This window comes from Quercus suber, unplaced genomic scaffold (genome assembly GCF_002906115.3).
Source record: "Quercus suber isolate HL8 unplaced genomic scaffold, Cork oak 2.0 scaffold_151, whole genome shotgun sequence".
Classification (NCBI taxonomy): Eukaryota; Viridiplantae; Streptophyta; class Magnoliopsida; order Fagales; family Fagaceae; genus Quercus; species Quercus suber.
This window is the reverse complement of record NW_027069612.1, coordinates 503,411-522,199: the sequence shown is the minus strand read 5'-3', so window position 1 is coordinate 522,199 and position 18,789 is coordinate 503,411. Positions and strand designations below refer to the sequence as shown.

The window sequence follows — 18,789 nt, the reverse complement described above, 5'->3', positions numbered from 1 at the left end:
ATCTCCCCACTACTTCTCCAACCGTTCTCCCTCCCTTATCTTTTCATCTATCCACTACCCTCTACACTAATATCATTCTTCTTATTTCCCTTCATCTTCCTTTATTTTTGTTTCTTCATATTCACACCTTTTTATTATAAATTTATCACTATATCTTCCATTCTATGCGTAGTTTTCCCTCACAAAAAAAAAAAAAAAAAAAAAAATCTCTCACTCTCAATTTTTTGGTGAATTTTTTACTTTTCTTACATCTCTGCTTTAGGTTGATAATTTTTTTTATATTCTTTAAATCTCTACTTTGAGTTAATGCGATTTAGTTTTTTTTTTTTTTTAAATTGTTGTTGTTGTAGTTGTTGCTTGTTTTTTTTTTTTTTTTTTTTTTTGTTAAATATTATCCTGCATTATAAAGAATTAAATATAGCATATAAAAATATAATATTATTCTATTACATAGCATGATTTGGATAATTTGATATTTATTTATTACAAGGCATGATTTTTTATAGTGGTCAATTTAAATGTTAAACTTTGAGACATTACTAATTTTTGTTTATTTTTTAATCCTTTGTGGTGGACAAAGTACTCTTAATAGTTGTATTAAAAGTACTCTATAATGTCATATATTTAAAGAAAAGCAAAGTTTAGCCAAACAAAAATAATCAGATGGGTGACAAATTTTAGCTTTTGCAATTTTATTTTAATTATTATTATTATTTTATAATAATGCATATATAGAAATTTAATTCTTAGATTTTGCTAATAATTCTTTATTTGATAATATGTTTTGGGTGGACAAAATTACAATTTCTGCAAAGAAAATAACCTTAATGGATTATCAACAACAAATTGTTTTCCTAATTGGTCCAATTAATCATTGTTTAGTTTTAAAATTTTGTTTTATTTGATTCAATGTTTCAAGACTTTTCTAATTAAAAAGTAAAAAAGTAAATATTCTTTGTATCTTTTGGTGCAATGTATCAAGACTTTTCCTCCCTCACACATATACACAAAATTCTTTACAAAATTCTTTACATTTCAATTCACCATTTTCACCTCTTGCACTTCCTCTCCTTTATATATACCTACTTATAGCCCTTCATGACATCCCATGTCAAATACAACATACCAAAAATGATTTAATTTATCTTTAATATTTCAACGACAACTACTTAGCTCTAACATTGTTGTCTCATCTAATTCTAACCCATATGAGTAGGCTACAACCAATGGAGGAGGCATACATTTTATATTGAGTGACTGTGGTAAATATTGATTTTAAAATCAAACGTTGTAAATTTGTGAGTTTCGTAAAAGATGTGACTGATTGTAGGTACTTGGGATGTGTATTTTGTTTTAGAATTAAGGATAAAGGGAAAGATACATTTTATATTAATTTTTATTCTACAATATGCTTATCAAAAACTTTTATTCTATAATATTTTTCCAAAGTTGTTTTTATATTTCTCGTTACTTGAACTGAATAATTATAACGGACATGTGTGTGCAATTTATAATTGTTTCTTCTTATGATTAACTCATTACTAACAAAATTCAACAATAATTATACTATAATATATGTACAGTATTCTTGAAAACCATCTTACATAAAATATTATAACGTTATTCGTGCATCACACGGTCGACTTATTTTTATAAATAATTATGGTCTTGCCTTGTTGATTAACTCATTACTAACAAAATTCAACAACAATTATACTATAATATATGTACAATATTCTTGAAAACCATCTTACATAAAATATTATAACGTTATTCGTGCATCGCACGGTCGACTTATTTTTATAAATAATTATGGTCTTGCCTTGTTGAAGTCCATCACTAGTTTGAGCTTTCAATCATGGGTTTGCCAGTCTTGTTCCTTCTACTCTCTTTGGCTTTTTCTTTTCCACTTATATCTTCAGCATTGGTTGTTATGAGTAAAGGCACATCCCTATCGGTAGAGAAACCAGATATTCTAGTATCACCAAATGGTGACTTCTCTGCTGGCTTTTATTCCGTGGGTGATAATGCCTATTGCTTTGCCATATGGTTTAGCAACTCACTCACCGTAGTTTGGATGGCAAACCGTGACCAGCCAATTAATGGTAAGCACTCAAAGCTCTCTCTCCTCAAAAATGGCAATCTAATCTTAACTGATGCCAATAAATTAAATGTTTGGACCACAAACACTGTCTCACTCTCCTTTGTCCAATTATTTCTCCACAACACTGGTAACCTTGTTCTGTGTAACAATGAAGGTCTTATTTTGTGGGAAAGCTTTCACTTCCCTACAGATACCCTTCTCCCTCAACAACTACTCACTAGAAACACAAAGCTTGTCTCTTCAATAAGCCAGACCAACTTTTCCTCTGGTTTCTATGAGTTTTTATTCGGAAACGATTACCTTCTTCACATTGTTTATAATAGTCCTGATGTTTCCAATATTTACTGGTCTTCTACATGGCCTGTGTATAACATTAGTAGAATTGCTGTTCTTAATTCCTTAGGGAACTTTAGTTCATCCGATGGTTTTACTTTTATGTCATTTGACTATGGAGCAGTGCTTCATAGAAGATTGACACTTGATTATGATGGTAATATTCGATTGTATAGTTGGGAAGAGGAGGAAAATACTTGGGTTGTTTCATGGCAAGCCATTCAAACACCTTGTAACATTCCTGGTGCTTGTGGGGCCAACAGTTTGTGCAGTTATGTTATTGGTTCTGGCCGGAAATGTTCCTGCCTTCCAGGATACAAGATGAAAAATCGTAGTGATTGGGCTTATGGTTGTGAACCCCAATTTCATCTCTCTTGCAACAAAAATGAGTCGAAATTTCAGCTATTGTCCCATGCTGACTTTTACGGGAATGATTTTGGGGTCTTCCTCAATTACACCCTCGACCATTGTAAGGATATATGCTTGAAATCATGTGATTGCAAAGCATTCCAATACACCCTTCGCCATGGTTATACAATTTGTTATCCTAAGATGCTATTGCTGAATGGATCTCGTTATCCAAATTTAAATGGAAACATCTATTTGAAATTGCCAAAAAACAAATTCTTGTCCAACGACAATCCTCTAGAAGAATTCAGTTTAAATTGCTCAAGTAAAAGTACACTACAAAGTAGTAAATACAATGAAAACGGGACAGTGAAATTCATGCTTTGGTTTGCCTGTGGAGTAGGAGGACTTGAAATCATCTGTATCTTTGTGGTGTGGTTTCTCTTGATCAAAACCCGAAAAAATTCAAGTGCAGACAAGGAAGGTTATGTTCTTGCTACCACTGGATTCAGATATTTTACCTATGCTGAGCTAAAAAAGGCCACAAAGGGTTTTACTGAAGAGATTGGAAGAGGTGCAAGTGGAATTGTATACAAAGGGGTGTTGCCTGACAGTCGAGTTGCAGCAATCAAGCGTCTCAATGAAGCCAACCAAGGAGAAGGTGAATTTCTAGCAGAAGTAAGCATCATTGGGAGGATTAACCACATGAACTTAATAGAGATGTGGGGTTATTGTGCAGAGGGAAAGCACAGGCTTTTGGTGTACGAGTACATGGAGCATGGTTCTTTAGCAAAAAACCTCTCAGCTAAGACACTTAATTGGGAGAAAAGGTTCAAAATTGCCATGGGCACTACGAAAGGCCTAGCATATTTGCATGAGGATTGCCTGGAATGGATTTTACATTGCGATGTAAAGCCTCATAACATACTTTTGGACTCGACTTATCAACCAAAGGTGGCAGATTTTGGCCTGTCAAAGCTTCAAAATAGAGGTGTTCTTAAGAATTCAAGCTTCTCAAAGATAAGAGGAACTCGTGGTTATATGGCTCCAAAGTGGGTTTTCAATCTACCTATCACCTCCAAAGTGGATGTTTATAGCTATGGGATTGTTGTGCTAGAAATGGTGACCGGAAAGGGGCCGTCAAGGAGTGTCCATGCTATAGATGATGGTGGGGAGGCAGAGCACAAAAGGCTGGTTACGTGGGTGAGAGAAAATATGAAGAAAGCGGCTGCAAATATTTCCTCACTTGAAGGCATCATTGATCCAATGTTGGAAGGTAAATATGATATGGGCGAGATGGAAGCTTTGGTTCAAGTTGCTCTACAATGCGTAGAAGAAGATAAAGATGCAAGACCTACCATGAGCCAAGTAGTTGAGATGCTCTCATACCAAGAAAAAGATTCAGTCCCATGACATACTAAATATGATATGTCTAGTGACTACCAAATTCCATTCATAAAGCAGGCATAGTTGTGAACCCGTTACCCAGTAAATTGGAGTCTCTCCTATAGTCCTATACGTTGGGTTGGCATTTAGCATCCACTTTGATGTGAAATAGGTGAGTGTGTGTGTGTGTGTTTTTAAATTTATTTAATCTTTTCATTAGCTTGCATCTTCCCTTTAAACTAGTCATGTACCTACAACAACATGAGTCAATAAAATCTGTGACTTAATTCTCAAAAAATAAAAATAGAAATCCTCGTTTGTTAGATAATTCTTCTCCATCCTTTTCCAAAGATTAAAAATTCAATAATTGGTAAAAAAAATTGGTTAAAACATATTGTTGATCTCTAAAGTTTAGCAATTTTAGTTCCTAAAATTTAAGGTGGGTTTGGATCCACGTTTCCTTACCCACGTTTCGCGTTTGCACATTTTTTTTTTTTTTTGGTAGCCACACTTGTTGACTTTTTGTCTGTGAACAGTGCATCTGTGCATTTATTTAATCTTTTCATTAGCTTGCATCTTCCCTTTAAACTAGTCATGTACCTACAACAACATGAGTCAATAAAATCTGTGACTTAATTCTCAAAAAATAAAAATAGAAATCCTCGTTTGTTAGATAATTCTTCTCCATCCTTTTCCAAAGATTAAAAATTCAATAATTGGTAAAAAATTTGGTTAAAACATATTGTTGATCTCTAAAGTTTAGCAATTTTAGTTCCTAAAATTTAAGGTGGGTTTGGATCCACGTTTCCTCACCCACGTTTCGCTTTTGCGCCTTTTTTTTTTTTTTTTTGTAGCCGCACTTGTTGACTTTTTGTCTGTGAACAGTGCATCTGTGCACTGTTCACGGACCCACAAATTTCACTTTTTATCAACTTTTTTATTAAAAATGGGTCTCACGGCACTATTCACATATTTAAAAATTATTTTACTACAGTGTTTTCAATTTTCAGTTTTCAGTTTCAGCAAAATAAGTTTTATCCAAACGGACCCTTAAAGTTATCACTTTTAATTCTTAATAAACTCTAAGTAATAGCTTGTGCGATCACTTTAAACTTTGTTAATTGAGAGAGAGAGAGAGAGAGAGAGAGAGAGAGAGAATAATTTATTGATATTTTTGTGTCAAGAATTGTGTCGGGGACTACCTTTTTATATAAGCATATATGAGTGTAGCTCAAGTAGAAGGAGCGTAACGCAAGTAATTTATAGCAAGTAATAAAACATTAGGCCCAAGTCCATTGGGCTAGACCATAATATATACTAACAAACTTTAGGGACTAAATTCACTAGTATTTTAAATTTTGAAGACCAACAATATTTTTAAGCCTAAATGATATTAATTAATTATGTAATTTTTTTTTTTTTTAGAAGGATCATATTATTAAGGAGGATAGCTAACCCCTATCAAATGGAACCAAACGTTCATACACTGTACCAACATGGTCCAAATTTAAAGTAACAAATACACATTAGAATGAGGGTCATAAAACGAAACAAAATCCTGAGCTCAGTGGACAATCCGCTAGGCAAGTGGATCAACACACTCGTCAGCCTTTGTATAGTAGTGGGATATTCTAACTTAAGGAATTCTCCTTAGAATTTCCCTGCAATCAACCACAATAATAGCATTAGAATTGTTAGCAAGATTAAGATCTTTAAGAAAATCAACAATAATCTTAACATCTAGCTTAATTTCTACTGCATGCAAATTAAGGGAAATGGAAAGACTAATTCCAATAGTAGCATTAGAATTATTAGCAAGATTATGGTCTTTAAGAAGATCAACAATAATCTTAGCATCTAGCTCAATTTCTACTGCCTGCATCCATACCTAACAACCCACAACTCAGCAACCAAACTAGATTTTTTTTCCATCTTGCTCCATTAAGTTTGAAATTTTTTATATTGGTCCATCAAAATTTGAATCCGATCTCCAAAAATGGCAAAATGCTCCTTTTGTCCATCAAGGTGCCAAAGGGAGGTTTATTTATCATCATCTGAACTCACTGTAGTGAATATGAATTTTTTAAGATTTTCAATTTTTCTCTCTCCTTTTCAAGCCCAAAGGAGGCGGATCCGGATCCCCTCCATTTCTCTTTGAAATGGAGAGCGTCCATTTCATGGACAGGATCTCTTTGAAATAAATCAATGGTCTAAAAAGTGCCACCTCAATTAAAATACAAAAACCTAACTCAACAAACACAACTGTGGTTAACCATACAGTTTACTCAGCAAGCCCATTTTTTCTGAAATTTTCAAACTTTCTCTCTTCTCCAACTCATCTCCAAGCTTCACTCTCTCTCTCTCTTAACCCTGCCATTGCCGCTGCCACCATGACCCCTTGTGCCAAGCCACCGTTATTGTGCAGGCCAAGTCTCACACTACTCCAGCATCGCCAGACTGCTCCTTCAGCGCAAAAATTGGAGAAGTAAGTTTTCCCTCTCTATGATTTTTTTACTAAAAGTGTTGTTTGGTTGCCAGAAGAAAAAAAAAAAAAACACTATGATACTGCTATCTATATATATTTTTTTTTTAATGGTGCTGAATGTGGTTTCTTTTTTGTGTGGTTTTATTAGTTGTTGGTTTGAGCTTCAAGATTAAAATTTGTTAGAATGCTCTGCCATGGAATGATTAGTTTGGCTCTACTTTGCCTAATTTCAAACTCTTGCTGCTCATTATCATGACAAATCTTTCATCATCAAAATCTCATTTCCTATTATCATTTTAGCTTGTAGGCTGAGTTAAACCTTTGCTTTCATTGACAAAATATAGTTGATTTGATGCAAAAGGTGCCTCTATGAATTTCTGTCCAATTCCTGGCTAAACCACTTAAATTCTGTGCAGTAACAATTCTTTTTAAGTTTTACTTACCTTGCAGAAATTTCTGTCCTCAATAGTACTTGTGTATCAGTAGTATTTTGTAGAATTGTCAACTAAATTTGTATCATAACATTTTTTCAGCTTGGCATCATATTTCTACATTGCACCATATGCCTAATGTATCATAGTTAGCTAGTGCTTGACTTTTTAATTAACATATTACCTATTCTTAGAATTAGCTCTTGAACTGCTTTTGTTTTTTGGTAAGCATAATATTAAATCAAATATCCATTTTAGTTTACTTTATATGATTTCAATTGATCTTGTAATGTTTGTATGCATCACATTATTAAATGGGCTTTTGAGTTGATAGGTCAAAATGCTTGTGTGAAGGGGGTTTGAAACATTGAACATTTGGCTTACTACATATAAAAGCAGAAATATGGGTCATCTAAATTTTTATTATTAAATGGCCTTTTTCATTTTGTAAGTTTCAATAAATACTATAATTTTAAAAACTTTTATTGGACCTCAAGGCTCAGACTTGATGCAATGTGCATGTAGGAACAAGCATTTGAACTCATGTTCTTTTTACACAAAAGTGTTTGGAATTTTGCTTAGCTTCTTACCCAATTCCCTTTCAAATAGAAGGTATGTTTGATAGAAGATATTGCTTTTGTTCTTATGTTAGTTCAGTTTTTCAAATAGAAGGTATGTTTAATAAAAGATAATGCTTTTATTCTTATGTTAGTTCAGTTTCATGACTAAGTATATGGACCACTTGAAGTTTGTCAGTGTATTTGCTAAAAAAATGTAGAGCTTTTGACTTGATGGTATGGATTTTTGAGAAATTTTTCTTTGTGGATTTTTTCCCCTTCTGATGTACATAATGCATTTGATTTTTCTTTTTGTAGAAAATGAGTTGGTGTAGCCTAACGTTGAAAAAGGTCTGTAAGGTTGAATTTAATCAACCATCTTGTTGGCTTTATTTCGTGTCAAATTTGCTTGTATTTTAGCATTTAGTAACCCTGTATTTAGGTAGGAATCTTGTAAGGGTAGTGAGTGAGAGAATGTAAAGAAATGCTTAAGATTGTGCAAAGAAACAGGGACTTGTGACTGGATCTCACGAGTGTCTTGTGGCTTGCAAGTCGCCAGAAGTTGCACATGTGCCAAGCATGCCAAAAGCTGAAGAGTCACGCCAGCTATTGCACTATAGAACAAAAGTCCCAGGCTGGCCAGGCCGTTAGCTCGTTGCTTGAACTCGCGACTCAACCCAGTCGCGAGGTCAAGTCGCCAGAACACCCTATTTGGGAAAAACTGACGTTTCACATTCCATTCTTACCCTAGTATAAATACCCCTAATTCCCACAAAATGTAGAGAGCTTACAGAGCGAATTTTGAGAGAGAAACCCTAGAGAAAACAAGATTGCCTCATCCACAATCTTCACCTAAGAGACTCTTCAAATTTCTCTACTCTCTTCCTCTCTATTGATACATCCTTGAGAGGTTTTAACCAAATCCTTGTCTCACCATACCCACGTCTGTGAGAAGGTTCTTTTGGTACTAAGGGAAGCAGTTGGAAGGGACCAATGACTATTGGTTGATGCTATGGTTTATAGAGGAATCCAGTAAGCTAGAAAAGAAAAAGCTTCGACACAACCTCATTGGAGCAAGAAGCTTGGAGGGTTTAGGTACTTGGGTAGATTAGGCTTGGAGGGTCTATTGTTGTTCATGTATCCCAACTACATTTTCTAGTGGATTATTGACCGCTTGGAGGGCGGCAAAGAGGTTTTACGTTAAGAGCTTCAGTTTCCTCTTCGATAACACATGGCATGTTGTCCTATGTTTGCATCTTTCTTCCCTTTATCTTTGTCCTTTATTTTTTGTTGAACATGTGATTATAATTGGCTTAGATTGTTTATCAATTCTGTGTTTGGCTTATGTTCATGTTCTGCACATTAATTGTTTGATAATAAGCTTGAATTGGTTTTTTTTTTTGTAATTGAGGATCTAAACGTTCATAGTGTTTTTAACGCTATTTGAACTTTCAATTGATATCAGAGCAGGTGCACTTGTTGTGGTTTAAATACCTAAGTGCGATCCTAGACTCCTTTGGATATGGATGTTGATATGGAAAAGGCCATGCTGAATTGTGGTTTAAATATTTGTGATTATGACTCTATGAGTATGTTTGAGGGGTGTCCTAACAATAAACTCTTAGAGTTATTAAAAACTAATAAACATGCGAGGATATTTGCTAACATGCTGAAATATGTTGAAAATAAGAATCACATCTTACACAATAGTCTATATGAGTCTAACTCTTTGATTAAGAAGTACAAAAGAAGAAATAGAATATTGTGTGAAAAAGTTGATAATCTGAAAAAGAAGATTCAATCTAACAGATGCATGGATAATGAAAGTAAATTTCTGTTTGATGGTCAAGAATGCTTGTCTCATGCGTGTCTATTTGTGCACACCTCATTAAAGGTTTTTAACTCATGCTTATGGTATCTTGATAGCGGTTGTTCTTGTCACATGACAGGAGATAAATCACTCTTTAAGACTCTTAAAGAGAAAGTTGGTGACTATGTGACGTTTGGTGATAGGAGTCATACTCAAGTTCTCGGCAAAGGGACTGTTGAAATATCGGGATTACCATTATTGAAAGATGTGTTATACATCAAAAGGTTGAAGGCAATCTCTTAAGCATCACTTAAATATGTGATGGGGATTTTCTTGTTCAGATCTCAAGAAGGGATGCTTAATCATTAACGAAGAAGGGATTCAAGTCTTGGAGGGAAATAGGACCACCGATAATTGCTATGGAGTAGTCCCTACAGCACCTATTTCATGTAGAAATGCTCGTGTTGACATGCTGGAACTTTGGCATCATAGATTTGGGCGTGCAAATTTCAAACAAGTAGCTAAAGTTTCTAAACTTGAAGCAGTTGAGGGACTTCCAAAGTTTAGGAAGGTGGAGAAAACTATTTGTGGAGCATGCCAAATGGGAAAACAAACAAAGGTAAGTCATCACAAGGTGAATGTGATTGCTACCTTACGGTGTTTAGAGCTTCTCAATGTTGATCTGATGGGGCCCACAAGAACAGAAAGTCTAGGAGGAAAGAGGTACATTATGGTCATTGTTGATGATTTCTCAAGATACACTTGGGTTGAATTTCTTAGAGAAAAATCAAAATCATGTGAAAAATTGGAAATTCTCTGCAAAAGGTTAGAAAACGAGAAAGGTGTTCCCATTGTCAAGATAAGGAGTGATCATGGCAAAGAGTTTGAGAATACAAGATTTGAGTCGTTTTATGAAAAAAAAAAAAACAGAATCAAAAGGGAATTTTCAGCTCCCAAAACTCCTCAGCAAAATGGGGTGGTTGAAAGGAAAAATCGAGTGATTCAAGAAATAGCTAGAGTGATGTTACTCAACAAGCAAATTCCTCAAAAGCTTTGTGGAGAAGCCGTGAACACTTCATGCCACATTGGTAATAAAATATTCTTCCGAGTGGGAACAAAGAAGACCGCTTATGAGATTTGGAATGGAAAGAAACCAAAAGTAAAGTACTTCCGAGTGTTTGGAAGTAAGTGTTACATTCTAAATGATCAGGAGAACCCTGGGAAATTTGATGCTAAAAGTGATGAAGGAATTTTTCTTGGGTATTCTACTACTAGCCGAGCATATATGGTCTTCAACAAGAGAACTAAGACGGTAATGGAGTCCATCAATATGAAAATTGATGATGCTATAACCAAGGTAGAAATGGTTGACGATGGGGAAAGACAGCACACCAAAGAACCCATTGTTGAGGCTGAAGCTCTTGATATAGAAGCTGAAGGAACTATACCAAAAAAGGAATCAACTTCCTTGAACACAAGAATGAAAACGAGATCAATGTCTAGAACATCAAGTCCTCTTACTTCTCCAGAAGTTCATCCTCCCATCTCCCGAAATGATGAAGTCTCCACATCAAAGAAGCCATCCTCAAGGGTGATTAAGAACCATTCTAATAGCAACATCATTGGATCTTTAGATGAAGGTCTTCATCTTAGAAAAGGGAACATACTCCTGGCCAATCATGTAATATATCATTGCTACCTTGCCCAATTTGAGCCAAAAAGGGTAGAAGAAGCTCTCCAAAATGAAAATTGGGTAGAATCAATGCATGATGAGCTAAATCAATTTGTGAGAAATGATGTATGGGAACTTGCTCCAAGGCCTGAAAATGTTCATGTCATCGACACTAAATGGATATTCAAAAACAAGATAGATGAAGATGGAGAGATAATCAGGAATAAATATCGGTTGGTGGCACAAGGATACACTCAAGTAGAAGGAGTAGATTTTGATGAATCCTTCGCTCCTGTGGCAAGACTTGAGTCTATTCGAATTCTTGTGTCCATCTCATGCTCCATAAACTTCAATCTCTACCAAATGGATGTAAAATGTGCGTTTCTAAATGGATATCTAAATGAAGAAGTGTTTGTTGAACAACCCAAGGGCTTTGAGGATTCTCACTTTCCTGATCATGTGTTGAGATTGAAGAAAGCCCTTTATGGCTTAAAACAGGCCCCTAAAGCATGGTATGATCGGCTTACCCATTATCTCCTAGAAAGAGGATTCAAAAAAGGCTATGTTGATCGAACTTTGATTGTTAAGAACGATGAAGATTACCTTCTAGTGACTCAAGTATATGTTGATGACATAGTATTTGGAACTACAATCGATGATCGAGTTATAGAATTTTCTGAGGAGATGAAGAAAGAATTTGAGATGAGTACGGTGGAGGAGCTTACATTCTTCTTGGGCCTTCAAGTCAAACAAAAGAAGGAAGGCATATTTGTTTCTCAAGAAAAGTATGCTAGGAATATTGTCAAGAAGTTTGGACTAGACTCCAAAAAGCATGCCTCCACTCCCATGAGTTCTTCCACAAAGCTAAATGCTGATCCTTCTGAGGTGGAAGTGAGTCCTACTTTGTATAGAAGCATTATTGGGAGTTTACTCTATCTTACTGCAAGTAGACCAGATATTCCATTCAGTGTTGATATTTATGCTAGATATCAAGCTGCTCCAAAACAATCTCACCTGACTGCGGTAAAGAGAATTATACGATATATCAATGGTACTCTAGATTATGGATTGTGGTATTCCAAGGATTCAAATGCTTGTCTTGCTGGTTATTCAAATGCAGACTTGGCTAGTAGTGTGGATGATCAAAAGAGTACCTCAGGAGGTTGCTTCTACCTTGGTAACAATCTAGTCTCTTGGATGAGTAAGAAACAAAATTCTGTGTCTCTCTCTACAGCTGAAGCTGAATACATAGCCGCTGGAAGTTGCTACATACAACTCCTTTGGATGAAGAAGCTACTTCATGATTACAAGATTCCTCAAGATACAATGCATGTCTTCTGTGATAACATCAGTGCCATAAATCTCTCTAAGAATCCATTTCAGCATTCGAAGTCGAAACACATAAAGATACACTATCATTTCATCAGGGAATTAGTGGAAGAAAAAGTTGTATGTCTTGAATTCATACACACAAACAATTAAAAGGCAGATATCTTCACCAAACCTCTCGATGGTCCACAGTTTGAATCTCTCCATAAGGCCATTGGTGTTGGTACAATCCCTTAAATCTCGTGTGTGTTGTGTGCTTTACCTCTTTATAATATCATCTTGTTTGTAGGGCACACACTACTTTATTCGTTTATTGCATACTTTTTTTTTTTAATGTTTTTACATTGTTCTTTATCAATCTTTTATTACTTTTATGTCAAAAATCCAAAAACACATAAAAAGTAGAAAATCCAAAAAGTTTGATCAACTTTGTTAAGTTTTGTCTCAAAGCATGTTTTGCCTTGTACCTTTGTACTAATGGCTTTGTGCATCTACGAGCTTAGCTTGTCTCATATGCACTCATATCTTTGTGGGAAATATCTTGAAATCTATGTAATTGTTGTAAATAAATCTTCAACCTTGTCATGAATAATTAGTGAATGGTTTTGTTGATCTTGAGACATGCATAGACTTGTGCATATATATATTCCCACTTTTATTTTTATTGCTTATAATTAAAGGGCTCACCAAATGTAAATCTCCAAATGAAAAGAGATATTGAGCTGTAAAAGCCTGTCGCACATACTAGTATTTGACTATGAAAAAGGGAAAGCGACCAAAATATAGTGTATAATGCCCAAAAAGCCAAAGGCTAACTCATCAAATTGAAATATTGAAAATTTCAGGCATCGATCTCAAAATGAGATGTTTTGATTCAAAATGATCAAATGATATGATAAATTTGGAGCTAAATGAAAAGTTTCAAAGAAATGTTCTCAAGTTTACGTGGGAGGTTATATATGCATATTTCTATAATTGAGATGGGTCTCATTATCTAGTGCTAGTTGTGTATGCCTTGATTAAATTAATCATTGAAGCTTCGCATTAGATTAAGGACTATCTCATTTTTGATATTCACACACAACACACAAGTCTGTGGTCAACGAATGCCATATTCATTTGTGTGATTGTACTTGTTTAAATGTGTTTTCACATGCTCAATCTTTGTTGATCAAGCACAAAAAGATTTTTGAGTGTTTTATCTTATTTTTGGAAAGTATTTTGTTTTTACAAAAATGTCAAAAATTTCAAAGAGTAGTGCTGCCCTGTTTTGGCGACTCAGTCGTGGGTTAATCTAGTCACATGTCCCAGTCGCGAGCTCACTCCAAGAATTTTCACAGTTCCCTGGCGAGTCATGATCTCAATCGCGAAAAATACTTAGAAAATTTTTCAAAATTTGAGTTTTTATGATTTTCGCGGCTCAGTGTGGCGACTTGTTCGCGGGTGGAAAGTCTAGTCATAAAGGTTACACAGAGATTTTCGCGGCTCATCGGGCGACTATCTCGCGGGTAGACCTTCCAGTCGTGAAAAACACTTAGAATATTTTTCAAGGATCCTAACTTCTATGTGTTTCGCGGCTTACCTGGCGACTGACTAGCGACTTGTACCAATCGTGAAAAACGCGTGTTTTACGTTGTAAAGATTTTTTTAAAACCATTTTAGTTTTCCCTCGATCTTTTGTGACGGTTTATTATATTCTTTATTTGAACTGCTCTCATTCTCACCGTGTTTGGGCATTCATCACCATTGTTGTCCATCATTTCTGTTTCGATCCTCAAGAAAAGGTAAGGGCTCTATCTCTTTCACAGTATTGTTCAATGTTACTGCTTATTCCTCTTAATCTGGTTGGTTTACTGTTATTTGTATATCTCATGTTTGATCTTGTTTCTAATCTCATGTTTGAAATTGCTTTGTTTTGTTGGTGGTTTTGTATGGATCTTCTCTCTCTTGAGTACACATTGTGATGTTTGTGGCACACACACACTCATTTTCATGTTTGAAACCTAAATCCCATTTTTTTAGGGTTTCCCTCATTTCCCATATTTTGGTACGTTCCAAATGCTAATAGTGTTTGGTGCCTTGTTTGGTTTTCTCTTTTGATAAAACATGACACAAGGCGAAAATTTCTCTATTCAAGAGAGCAGCTGTAAAAGGAGGAAACAACAAAGGGAAAGAACATGTTATTAATGTTGATGAACTCTCATCTAGCACAAAAAGGACCCGTTCATCATCTGGAGTGTTCGATCCCAACAAATTCAGATCCTATGCTGCCTTTCAGAATCATGAAATTTTTTTCAAAAGGGCTACACCGCTACTCGAAAGGGTCGTTGATCAACCTTCCCTTTTTGACACTGACATTCCTCAATGGTTTGCTCACAAAGATTGGAATTACCTTCTCTCCGATATTGATGACGCATATGACGACTTGGTTAAAGAGTTTTATGCTAATGCAATTGTTGAAGGTGAAGAACTCAAATGCTGGGTTAGACGAAAGAGTTTCTCAATCTATCCAGTATATCTCGCTGAGATTCTTTACATCAATCGACCGATGTTTAAACAATCACCGGTTTACGATGATTTATGTCCAGACGTGGACCTACTCCGGGATGCTCTTGGAAAAGACTTGGAATTCTCGTCAAATGGGAACGCAGTCAGTGTTTCTTCTCTTCCTCCGAAATTGAGGGTGCTTACAATCATCATGTTCCACAACTTGTACCCACTATCTAGCACCGGGTACATGAACCTTGGTCGAGCTCTATTTCTTCACGATCTGATCTCTAATGTTGAAATTGAAATTTATGCACACATCTTTCATGTCTTGCACAAAACGGTTCTTCGAACTGAATCACGAATATGAATTCCGTTTTGCTGCCTCATCACTAGAATACTAAAACTCAAAGGTATTCATCCTTCACTAAATGAGTCTCCCTGCACAAAACTGGCACCAATCAACATGCGTACATACAACGTTAGCATTAGTCATAGTCGGAAGGGAATCAAAACAAAGCCTTCAGCCTCTCATAGTGGTTCACACTCTAGCTCATCCACATCTGATGAGAAACTAGACAACATTGTGAAATCTGTCAATGAGTTGAGCGCCAAGATGTCTTGCCTTTCATCTATTTTGCACCATCTCAACATTAGATGGGATATGAAGTTCACCTCTATCCAAACTCAATTAGATCAAATTCAAAGAAAGCTGGAAGATGATGAGGACTAGCTATTCCATGACAAAAAGGGGAACATAATGTTGGTAAGGGGAGTATAATGATAGGGGGAGAATCAACTGGATCAAAGAAGGAGATTTCAGCAAGAAGGACTTTGTTTATTTGCTGTTTTAGTTTAACTTTGTTTTGTTTATTTTATGTGGTTTGTACCTGTTACCTCTGTAGGTTTTTAAGGTTCTTAGTTTATGCTTTATAATCATGTTGCTTTTGTAAGCTTTTAGGATGTTTCTATGCTAATGTGTAGGCTTTTATGGTTTGTACCATGCTTATGCAGCCTTTATGCTATGTTACTTTGTACTTCAAGCTAAATGTTATGCATTTTACTTAAGTACTCTCACTCTTGTGCCCTTGTAGGATTTTATTCCTATATGCATATACTTCGTGTATTGTGCATTGATTGAGTGTTGGTCATTCATGTGATTTACTTTGTGCTTATCAGCTTGAATGTCCTGATGTTCATCCCAAGTGAGAATGAACATTGTGGTCACTATCTTACAGTGATTGCTTGTTTGGTCAAGCCATGATTTATTACTTTATTCTATTTTACTTGATCGCATTGTGCTTGTTCCATATGCATTAAAAGTTTTCTGCATACAATGATATTATTATGTTATTGTGTTTCAGGAGATGTTTTGATTTTATGGTTCAAGAGCTTCATAGACTCTAGAGCTAGGTGTGAGTGAGTTTTCCAACTGTTCCCAACTCACGCGTTAAGTCTAGAGTTTGTTTTAAGATTTTGTCACGGAATAGCCAAAGGGGGAGATTATAAGGTTGAATTTAATCAACCATCTTGTTGGCCTTATTCCGTGCCAAATTTACTTGTATTTTAGCATTTAATAACCCTGTATTTATGTGGGAATCTTGTAAAGGTAGTGAGTGAGAGAGTGTGAAGAAATGCTCAAGATTGTGCAAAGAAACAGGGACTCGCGACTGGATCTCGCGGGTGTCTCGCGGCTTGCAAGTCGCCAGAAGTTGCACACGTGACAAGTATGCCAGAAGCTGAAGAGTCACGCCAGCTGTTGTACTACAAGACAAAAGTCCCAAGCTGGTCAGGCCGTTAGCTTGCAGCTTAAACTCACGACTCAACCCAGTCGCGAGGTCAAGTCGCCAGAACACCTTGTTTGGGAAAAACTGACATTTCACATTCCATTCTCACCCTAGTATAAATATCCCTCATTCCCACAAAATGTAGAGAGCTTCCAGAGAGAATTTTGAGAGAGAAACCCTAAAGAAAACAAGATTGTCTCATCTACAATCTTCACTTAAGAGACTCTTCAAATTCTTCTACTCTCTTCCTCTCCATTGATACATCCTTGAGAGGTTCTTGACCAAATCATTGTCTCACCATACCCACGTCTGTGAGAAGGTTCTTTTGGTGCTAAAATGAGCAGTTTGGAAGGGACCAATGACTATTGGTTGATGCTATGGTTTATAGCGGAATCCGGTAAGTTAGAAAAGAAAAAGGTTTGGCGCAACCTCATTGGAGCAAGAAACTTGGAGGGCTTAGATACCTAGATAGATTAGGCTTAGAGGGTCTATTACTATTCTTGTATTCCAACTACATTTTTTAGTGGATTATTGACCGCTTGGAGGGCGGCGGAGAGGTTTTACGCCAAAGGCTTCGGTTTCCTCTTTGATTACACATCGCGTGTTGTCCTTGTATTTGCATCTCTCTTCCATTTATCTTTGTCCTTTATTTTCTGTTGTAGATGTGATTATAATTGGCTTAAATTATTTATCAATTCTATGTTTGGCTTATGTTCATGTTCCGCACATTAATTGTTTGATAATAAGCTTGAATTGGTTTTTTTTTTTTTTTTTTTTTTTTTGGTAATTGGGGGTCTAAACGTTCATAGTGTTTTTAACGCTATTTGAACTTTCAAGATCTAAAGACGGGTACAAGTGTTGTTCAAGAAATCAAGTGCAAGCTTTATGCGAAGTTCCATGCCCTAATTTTTGCCCATTTGTTTTGAAGAAAAGGTTTTCAAGTATCCCATGACTAATTGAAAAAAAAAATGTACCTTGAAGTTAGCAATGCAAAATTCGTTAATTCGTTAGCAATGCCCATTTGATATTTTTTGTAATTGGCTTAGAAGATACTTAAAGATGTTGGATTTGTATGAAAATACATTTAATGAATTTTTATTTTCTGTGTAATTTCTTAGTAGTATCGTTTGAGGATGGCTGGGCCATTTTTAACTCTATATTTCGGCAAATTTTTCATTTCTCCGTAAAGGTAATTCCACATCTTGAAGAGTAATAGTATAAAACATAGAAACATAGACATATATAACAAGAGTTCTATTGAAATATACACTTGATTACAAAGGTCATAATATAAAATTTTGCACTTGAAAAATAGACAATTTTGCACTTGGTGTGTCTCCTACTTCTTGACTACACATTCCTGCCATAGTTTGCAATTTTCAGTCACAGACTCACAGCTTGATCACTTTGACTTGTCTCATGATATTCAACTTGCCCCACCCTTTCCTGGTATGATGTCTCTTCATTATATAAGTCCTATATCAAAACTCTAGAATCTGAAGTTTCACAACACATGAAATGCAATCCCTTAGAATACCTGACACTTTGATAGTCTTTCCCCTCAAGTGATTGATGATTCAAAATAACGCAAGAAGTATACCAAGGATTGATGAAACCTACAGGCAATATCCAAAAAATGCCAATCCTGCATATTTATAAACTTCCCCATTATTTCCAACTGGTTGAACTATAATAATTAAGTAAAACAAAGAGCTTGTATTTTGATGATTGCTCACAACCCAATACCATGTTTTAAGGGGGTAAAAGAAAGAAAATAGTTAACAACAGATTGAAAGCCAAATTGAACATTCACAATATCTTACATCTGAGTCTATGCATCCTCAAGCCAATATAATTGACCTTATAACTAACAACGCTCTAAACTTGTGAGGTGAATTAGTGCATTCATGCTTGCTTACTAGATAAAATTGTCAAATTTTTCCTTTTTCTTTGCCCCTTAACTGATTAAAAATCAGATTGAACGTCTACAAACAACTAAATGAAAAGTTATGATAACATAACAAATTGGAAGATGAGGCACAATAAAAGGAGAGTTTTCC

The 18,789-nt window shown here is 35.5% G+C and overlaps 1 protein-coding gene across 1 annotated transcript; it reads left to right on the top strand.

Moving 5' to 3' along the window:
* The first annotated feature begins 1,841 nt into the window (after positions 1–1,841).
* LOC112028671 (putative receptor protein kinase ZmPK1) lies at positions 1,842–4,467 on the top strand. Its single transcript, XM_024061357.2, has one exon. It carries the CDS (start codon positions 1,859–1,861, stop codon positions 4,196–4,198), a length of 2,340 nt encoding a protein of 779 aa, XP_023917125.2. The 5' UTR covers positions 1,842–1,858; the 3' UTR covers positions 4,199–4,467.
* Positions 4,468–18,789: the final 14,322 nt, after the last annotated feature.

What these genes read in the sequence shown, in the direction of transcription:
- LOC112028671 (XM_024061357.2), top strand. Translation starts at nt 1,859, where the DNA reads ATGGGTTTGCCAGTCTTGTTCCTTCTACTCTCTTTGGCTTTTTCTTTT.